Genomic DNA, 9,578 nt, shown 5'->3' on the forward strand with positions numbered 1-9,578 from the left:
GCAACATCACACACACATGCACATGCGAATATATGGTTAAATGTCCTTTGATTGCCCTTAAGGTGTAGACTCTTAAATGCTGCAGCTGATTTGGATTTACTAATTTTGTAGATGTAGCAGACTTTGCAATTATTATGAGACATTGGTTCCCTGGTTGATTTATAGTCACATTGTCTTCCAAGGCACATTCCAGAGATAACTTCCAGGCTGTCTCTTCTGCTGAAGTCTTTCTTAAAAATTTCTTTGCTGTGACTGCAAACTGGTCTGTTATACTTCACTCATTGTCTATTTCCAAGGGGTTTTGGGTGCGTTTATCTATGGTAGACACTTTTTTCAGTATCCAGTATTTGCATTTTAAAAATGTCTCTTCCTTTGACAGGGATGCGTTTTGATGATCCCTCAATTATATGAAATGTCACTTTTCTTGTATTCCCCTGAGGGTGACTCATTTGTCTTTCCCCTTCACCTTGGAATGTGGCCTTGTATTTTTTAAGTAGCTTGTTCCATCTCATTTCTTGTCAATTGAAAATTTTCAAAATCATATTTTCAAAATAAAGAAATGTAGCCTTGTGACATTAGTCAACTCATACTTACGTAATCAAATTCATACTAAGTAATTAGCACCAACTAAACATATTCCACAGAGGCTTTGTGGCACATGGAGTTGTTTCTCTGCCTCTGAACCAGAAGCACTGGGTTTGAGTCCCATCCCAGGGCCAAGGATGGTGTGTTCATAGTATGGTGAAATAGGTTGAGTGCCAACCTGCAAATGCTTCCAAACACGCCAATGGCTGGCAATACAAGCAAGAGAGACTCCTGGTCAGCCACACTTGATGTGCACCCCTCAAGCTATAAGTGACAGACTAGTGACGTATTCAAGGAATAACTAGCTATGGAAACTGTCAAAAGTTTGCCTTAGTGCACCACTAACGAGAATTGGAAACATATTCCATCAGCTCATAGATCACCCCTTAACATGTTCGGATTTATGGTCATTTGGAACTAGGCAGTGTCCAACATATGATCAACTCAGCACTGGAAGTGCAGCAGAAATATATATATTCCATGACAAGTAGATTTGATGGAGTGTCATTATTTCATATCAGATTTAATTATGTAGCAGTTTTCACATTGCCAGAACATCATGAAGTGCTTCAAATCCAATTTTAGAAGAGTCATTATTGTAATATAGGTAAAAGAAATTATTCTACTCTTATGTGGATCACTAGTAAGTCTTTATTTGGAATAATGGGGTAAGATTTCTCTGTGTATTCTGTGTGAAAAAATCTTGAACGTTTGGAGTATATAACTTTGATGTGGATGTGCCGGCGTTGGACTGGGGTAAACACAGTAAAAAGTCTGACAACACCAGGTTTTAGTCCAACCGATTTATTTGATAGTAAACGCACAAGCTTTCGAGGTTTCCCTCTTCATCAGGTGAATGGAGAGTTCTGGCCTCAGACAGGGCATATAAAGCACAGTTTAGAGATTACTGATTAGAATGTGAATCTTTACACTTAACCTGCTGTTCAAGTCCTAAAGTGGCCGACAATGTGAGTGGAAGGAGCACTGATCACAGGTTAAAGAGATGTGTATTGTCTCCAGACAGCACAGTGAGTGAGGTTTTGCAAATCCAGGCAAGTCACGGGGGTTACAGATAGTGTGACATGAACCCAAGATCCCTGTTGAGACTGTCCTCATGTGTGCGGAACTTGGCTATCAGTCAAAACCTCACTTACTGTGCTGTCTGGAGACAATACACATCTCTTTAACCTGTGATCAGTGCTCCCTCCACTCACATTGTCGGCCACTTTAGGATTTGAACAGCAGGTTAGGTGTAAAGATTCGCATTCTAATCAGTAATCTCTAAACTGTCTGTGCTTTGTATGCTCTGTCTGAGGCCAGAACTCTCCATTCACCTGACGAAGAGGGAAACCTCGAAAACTTGTGCATTTACTATCAAATAAATCGGTTGGACTAAAACCTGGTGTAGTCAGATTTTTTACTGTATATAACTTTGTCATAGTTAGATCACAAATGAAGCATTGGCTCACTAGTAAAATTATCAAACCAGAAAGAGGACATTTGTGAATGTCCTGACTTCTATTTTAACTGGGTTGATTGGGAATCAATGTAACTGGCACTCGAGATAGGTCAGTAATCATACTATGATAAATATCAGATTTTATTAATTTTTAGGTTTTTTGGGCTCAGAAATCTAGCTGCTATAAGGATATAAAAAGGATGCAGTAGGCAAATGCTTTCCAGCACTACTTGTGGGCAAGATGAAGCATGAGAGTTTCTCCTGAATCCCTTTGTCCTGCAATCTCCAGACCCTCTTTTCTCACTATCACCAGAGCCCCTCTCCTCATTATCACCAGACTCCCTGTGCCTCACTATCTCCAGACCCACCCCCTCTATTACTGGACCCTATTCTTGGGATCATTTTTGTGACATTATAGCTTCTGACCCCCTAGACCCCAACCTCCCAGTGATCTGTGCACTGCTTGCTTCCTGAGATCTTCAGACCACAATCCAGGTGATATTTCCCACTGGGAACACTGCAATCCCTTCACGCAGTTTACACACACCTGCATGATCACTGGACCCCTCACTTCATTTTGTCATCTGTACCCACTTTGTGGAAGCTCTTCACTGGTGATTTCTAGACACCAACCCACCCCCCCTCCACAATCTCTGGACAATCCCCTCAGAAGTCTCTACTTGCTGTCTTCAGAAACCCTCCATGTGATTTCTCCAACTCACTACAAAAAATTTCAACACCTTCCCATAATTTTTTCATAATCCACCCCTGCCCCCACCCGCCATGGTTTTTTTTTGTCCCATGACCTTCAGACATTCTCTGTCCTCCCCAGCTGCTGATCTATAACAGATTTTCCTGCAGAGCTACCAGCCAGCCAGCCTTGCACCTGGTCATCTGTATGCAAGAAATTGAATATCAAATTCTTCATCTTTCCCATATTTCCCAGCCACTGACTGTCTCTTCTGCCCATCTATCTCAATGTAAATGAGGGTCATGGAGTACGAAAATAAATAAATTGTGTGACGGAAAGTTTAGGAAGAGCTGAGGGAGCTGAAGGCAATGTTGCCAGTGGTGGAATGATTGTAATTAGAAATATAGAAGATGACACAATTGAAGGTTGTCAGTAATCTGAAAGAATTGTAGGCAGAGATAGGATGGGGAAAGGCCAGGAAGAGATCTGAAACCAAGGATAATAATTTTAATCATCCTAACCACCTTCTGCAGAAGAAAACTAAATGGTTCAAGAGAGAGCAGGATTTGATTTGGCAGGGTGGGGACCTAAAAACAACTAATTAATATGCTAAGCATTGTAGCCAGGGAGGAAAGTAGATTCTATAGATTTGCCAGCAATTTGGTCTGATAAGTTTGGAATTAGATATCACTGGTTAAAAGAAACCTCTGCTTTAAACTGTTAACAAATGGTTAATTTTGAATAGTTAATGGAATGTTTAAAAACGTGTTTGCAATTTGTTAAAGATCTATTGGTTAACTATTTAAAAAAATCTTTTTTTAGGGATTCTTTATTCTAGTCTTTGGAACATTCATGGATAAGAAGGTGAGCTAAACTTACCATTTCCACCAGTTTCCCAGCATTACTTATTTTTGCTTCAACTAATAACATACCTTCTTCTGCTATTATCTTAGGTACGAGGAGTCTTGATGAAGTCTTTATCGACAGAAGTTCCTTCTCAAACAAACGTAAGACTTGAAAATAAGAATACTGGGATAATTATCATCTGAAAAAGAAAATAAATATAAATGCTTTAGATAGACACCTTTCCTCGGAATTGATATACAATGGAATTGGTCAGCTATTGTGAGAATGAACAGAACAATGGGAATGGAAGGATAATAACAACTTGAACTATATATTTATATTTTTGACACAATGGACAGGATTCTCTGGTCCTATTACAGTGAACAGAGATTTGGCTGAGCGCAAAAGTTTCCATCCTCACTGACAGCAACGGCGGGACATGAACAGCTAGAGAATTCTGGCTAATGTCTCATGGTGCAATATGGAGAATTAACAAAAGGAATTGGTGTTTAAAGGCTTGGTCTTAAGAATGAGGTTTGATTAGGTTTTTGAAGGAAGGTAGAGGAATAGTAAGATGGAGGAATCTGAGAATGGAATTCATGACAGCCTGCTTCAGATAAGAAGAAGCTGTTCTATTTATAGAAGAGCAAAAGGAAGGGATAGACAAAGGGATATTAGGGTTGAAAAACCAAAGAGAAAGATACATCAAGATTGGAAAAGGTTTCAGGATTGAGGAGAAACTAGGCCATGGAGGGACGTAAAGAAAAGCTGAGATGTACAAGGATTATCCGGGACACATTGAACCTCACCAAGATGGAACTGTTATTGATCATAGTGCCATCATCCACAAATATAGACCTGAATTTTTGTTCCTGGGTTGGGATATTTCTTTCATCTGCACAACCAACCCAAGAAAAGGTGCCCAGGTTGTTATGATCTTCATTCCAGGGGTGGGGGTGAGTACTGCTGGAATGAGCACGGAGGCGGCTGGCTGCAGAACCAGGATGGCTGGAAGTCCTGGTTCGGCGAACCAGCATTTTATCAATAATGTGAAAAAGACAAACAAAAAACAGCCCTTCAGCTCTCATCCTCATACAATCCCCCACACTCCCATGCCCCATCCATGCTAAGTCATTGCCAATTCATGCCCCTCTAACCCACGTGATCCCTCATACCCTATGCCAATCTCTGTCTTTTGCCTACTCCCTATAGCCCCTCATACCCTCAATGGCAACCTATGCTCAGTAGTCACCTCCCTCTCCGCCACCGCCATGGCCCTTTATAGCCCCAAGCCAACTTATTGTCAACTCATGCCATCCCATCCTCCACCTTTGCCTGTAGGTTAGGTAAATATAGGAGTTGGGACATCTTGTTAAAGTTGTACAAGACATTGGTAAGGCCACACTTGGAATACTGTGTGCAATTCTGGTCACCCTATTATAGAAAGGATATTATTAAATTAGAAAGAGTGCAGAAAAGATTTATTAGGATGCTACTGGGACTTCATGGATTGAGTTATAAGAAGAGGCTAAATAGGCTGGGGCTTTTTTCTCTGGAGCGTAGGAGGCTGAAGGGTGACCTTATAGAGGTCTATAAAATAATGACGGGCATAGACGAGGTGGATAGTCAATATCTTTTCCCAAAGGAAGGGGGGTCTAAAACTAGAAGGCATAAGTGTCCAGAGGGGCAATTTTTTCACACAGAGGTGGGGAATGTCTGGAGCAAGCTGCCAGAGATAGTAGTAGAGGCGGGTACAATTTTATCTTTTAAAAAGCATTTAGATAGCTACATGGGTACAAAAGGTATAGAGGGATATGGGCCAAATGGGGGTTTAAAAATAAGGGTGGCATGGACAAATTGGGCCAAAGGGCCTGTTTCCATGCTGTAAACCTCTATGACTCTAAATAACAATTGCTATGTTTATTTACATATAACTACAATAGAGGCTTGAGGCCCATGACAGAATCAAATGGTCACAAAAGTCTGCACTTGCGAGGGTGATTCCCCCTCCCCCATTCCCTGATTGGTTAGCTAGGTCATGTGACTCTCTTGGCAGATTGCCCCTGAAAGGGGACAGTTCCCCTTAAAAATAGTGTATATTTGAACAAAAAATCAAATCAAGATTCTTGTGTTCCCGGCAAGCAGCAGTGTTTGTAGAGAGAGGATCTCATGAAATTCACAGTACTCCAAGTGGGGTCTGACAAGGGTCTTATAAAGTTGCAGCATTACCTCCCGACTCCTAAACTCAATCCCTCAATTAATGAAGGCTATAACACCATACGCCTTCTTGACCACATCCGCCACCTGCGAGGCCGATTTAAGAGTCCTATGGACCCGGACCCCAAGGTCCTTCTGCTCCTCAACACTGCGAAGACTCCTACCCTTGATATTGCACTCCTTCATCCCATTGGACCTGCCAAAATGGACCACTACACATTTATCCGCGTTGAAGTCCATCTGCCACTTCTCCGCCCAGTCTTGCATCCTATCTATGTCTCGCTGCAACTTCTGACATCCCTCCAGACTATCCACAAATTCTGTGACATTCTCCAAGTGAGCTCTCTTCCTTGTTGAATCATTCTTTTTTTTATTTTTCAGAGTGTACGTAGTGTACGTAGCACTTCGACTGCAAAGACTTCCTTTAAACAGAATCATCTGTTTAATTTTAGAAACAGTAAGTCTAATCATGAACCTAAACAACAATAGATCCAGTCCCATAATTAAAGTTACTCATTATTTTAAATGAGTAGCTGTAATTTGGTGGCTATTATTGGAGTGAAAGAATTCATGTTCTGCACAAAAAATGATCAAATTGGGTCTGGATTTTACCTGTGAGCATATTCCTGGCAGAAACTGCATTTGCAAGTTAGTTTCCTGCCCAGTCGAACCAGAATAAAGTCAGAAATATTTTAAACACTCATTTATTTTCTGGGTTAAGTCAGCAGCAATCACCATGAAATCACACAGCCCAAGGGCTGCCTGTCGGTGTCGAGTAGGTGGCATAATTGGCTCTCAGGGAAGGATTGGTGATTATCGTCATGAATCCGCAACATGCCTGCTCATTCTGACCCTTTGCAATGGAAATCTTTTGGACTTATTTATCAGATCCCCCCTCTCTTCAAAGCTGTTTCTGCCCAGCTGGAGAGAAATTTCAGCTTCTCTGCTTCAATTGCCACTCTCATTCCCACTCACCTGATGAAGGGGTAGTGCTCCGAAAGCTTGCGCTACCAAATAAACCTGTTGGACTTTAACCTGGTGTTGTAAGACTTCTCAATTGTCAGTCACAGTCTGGTTCAAACTGTTATCAGATCCTGTTGACATGACAGGACATTGATTTGCATCAATACATCAGGCTCCTTCCTGCTTTAAGCAATGGATAGGACTGAGGCTGCAACAGATTCCTAGAACCTATGTCCTGGGAGTCTAGGACCAGGTACATTTTGGAGGTCTCAGGGTGGAAAGGATTCGTAGAAGGGGACGGGTGTCAGTGGAGAAGCTAGGGACCCACATGGGTCAAACCTTCTGGGAGGGCCACCGATTTTAAGAAGGGCAACTCCATGCAGGAGTGGTGGGGTGGAAAGGGAGGGGCTTTCATGGCCTTGCCTACCCTAAAGTAAAATTGCAGAGAAATTGGGGCAGGGGGGACTCCAGTAGGATAGCCCTCCAAAAATTTACAGTCATCACTGCCTATAAAAATCCACTGGTGGGTTGATGTAAAATACTTGAGTTCAAAACTGCCTTCAATAATTTTGCACAGGTAATATTTGTTTAACATGTGAGTATTACTGTTATAATAAAATTTTGCAATATTTATATCAGGTGTACAATGATATTGTCAGTGATGTGTATTGTTTTGGTAATCACAATTTTGAAGGCCTTAAAATGATACTCTATATTACACAATTACCGAGCAATTTTGTTGATAACATAAATGTACATCAGTATGGAGTTACTATGTGATTCCAACACTTGCTGATCTTTTCCCTGTTCCAATGTTTCAGAAAGTTACAATTTAACTCAACAATTACACTCCAATGACACTGACACATCTCTAACATCCTACTCAAAGCTGACTGCTGAAGCTCAAAGATAAAACTGACCATCTTCAGTTGCAGAAGAAATAATAGAAATGGTCAACTTATACCATAAGAAATCATTTTCAATGTTATTCAAGAAGAAATCGTTGCTTTTGTTAAGAAGTATAAAACTTTGCAGCATTGGCATTTTCATCAATACACTTCATTTGATGGGGTTAGCAACTGGGGCAATAATTTATATCAGTAAGATGACACATACTAGAATATTTTGGTGTAAGCTGACAATTGCCCGCAATTCACTGTAGGATTGTGTGAATAATGATGGAATTGTTCATCATCATACATTTGTCATTTGTATAGGTTTATTGTAGACAAGTCTTGCTGTGGTCAATTTTCATAGAATCATAGAATCATTTGAGTACTGAAGGAGGCCATTTGGCCCATTGAGCCTGCATCGACAACAATTCCAAGTGGCAACTTAGCATGGCCAATCAACCTAACCTGCATATCTTTAGAGTGCGGGAGGAAACTGGAGCACCTGGAGGAAACCCACACAGATGTGGGAAAATGTGCAAACTCCACATAGAAAGGTGGAATTAAACCTGGCACTGTGAGGCAGCAGTGCTAACCATTGTGCCACATAAGGTGTTTTTGGTTGGGATTTTACAATCTCGTAAGGGCGAGGCTCATAAAATCCTGCCCGAGGCCAACTGAGAATCCTGTTCTGCAAACTGATTTTGGGGCGGGCGACACAGTAAAATTTCAGCCTTTGTGTTTAGCTTAGTCTTTGAGAGTGAATGTACCACTTTCCTTCCTTCTTCTCCCAATGCTTCAGGTGAGCTTCCCTGAGTTCTTGCTTTGGGTCTACTTAAGCTCTCACAAATTCTTGGGCTTGAATTGTTCACACAATGAAAGATTGGATTAGCATACTGAAATTTTGCTTGATTTTTTTTGTTGAAAATGTGAAAAATTTTTGAAGGAACTTTCCTCAGGAAATCAATATTCTGGGTTACATCCCATCAATAACTTACACTGACATGGAGGAATGTTATTGTGAGTAGAATTCCAATAGGAGCAACCTTTGTATTTCTGGGTAAGGAAGAGAAAAAATTGGCAGTTTCCTATTTTTGATCACAACTTACTGACTTCTGCTGCAAAGGGCACTTGTCAGGATGCCAGGTAATGCTTCGGTATCCCAATAACCCCCAAATCACTTCCACTCCACACCTTATCCCCATGATTGCACAGTTTTTGTCATGTACTGTCTGTGCTCACACAAAAATAATGGCCATTTGGCATGTCCTTGGGCCCACATGTGAATACCATCCATGGGCAAAGGGAGAAAAACTTTAAACTTTAGAAAAAGGAAGTAGAAAAATTGTCTTGCTCAGCCTCAAGAACTAATATCACATGGTCTGTGGGTCAATATAAGATGCTCAATGAACTCTGAATCATAGAGGAAAGTTTAGCAAAATAATTTATAAAAGGAAACACATTAGAAAGTAATCTTTGTTCGGTTAATGTAACTGAACCTAACAATATGATTATGTTAAATACCGTAACCACAGTTGGTGCAGTGAGAAAAATTATTAATGATAGAAATTGGCTGTATGTTATTATAAAACTCATCATTTGGAGTAATGTTAAAATCTTGTTATATGTGTATTTTAATTTTCTATTAAATAATACTTAAAGCTTAAGGGAAAGATCCTTGAGAAGGGATTTTGGTTTTAAGACTGGAAATATATTATTATGAATGGAATGTTGGTATATAATTTGCATTTAGAAATTATGATAGAAAGAAATTGTAAATGTGTTTTGTTCTTTGAATAGTTTATTTCTAACATAATATTCAATTTATTCTCTGTATATTTTTGTGAATTAATGATTCAAGATACAACCTGTTGCAACATATGTGAACAGAGTCTATTGATTAAAGGAAGAACATCAATGAATAAAC

General features: G+C 40.2%; 1 protein-coding gene across 3 annotated transcripts in view; it reads left to right on the forward strand.

Annotated features, from left to right (window-relative positions):
• LOC145345469 (adhesion G-protein coupled receptor F2-like) overlaps nucleotides 1-9,578 on the forward strand; it is an 82,526-nt gene extending 72,948 nt beyond the window's left edge. For all 3 annotated transcript variants that reach the window (XM_080193288.1, XM_080193291.1, XM_080193289.1), the window contains 4 exons: nucleotides 3,558-3,599; nucleotides 3,689-3,742; nucleotides 6,180-6,255; nucleotides 7,583-9,578. In XM_080193288.1, coding sequence (XP_080049414.1) covers nucleotides 3,558-3,599; nucleotides 3,689-3,742; nucleotides 6,180-6,255; nucleotides 7,583-7,674 — 264 coding nt within the window. In that variant the 3' untranslated portion in view covers nucleotides 7,675-9,578. The remainder of the gene's footprint in view (nucleotides 1-3,557; nucleotides 3,600-3,688; nucleotides 3,743-6,179; nucleotides 6,256-7,582) is intronic.

This window comes from Carcharhinus amblyrhynchos, chromosome 7 (assembly GCF_965287045.1).
Source record: "Carcharhinus amblyrhynchos chromosome 7, sCarAmb.v2.hapA, whole genome shotgun sequence".
Taxonomy (NCBI): Eukaryota; Metazoa; Chordata; class Chondrichthyes; order Carcharhiniformes; family Carcharhinidae; genus Carcharhinus; species Carcharhinus amblyrhynchos.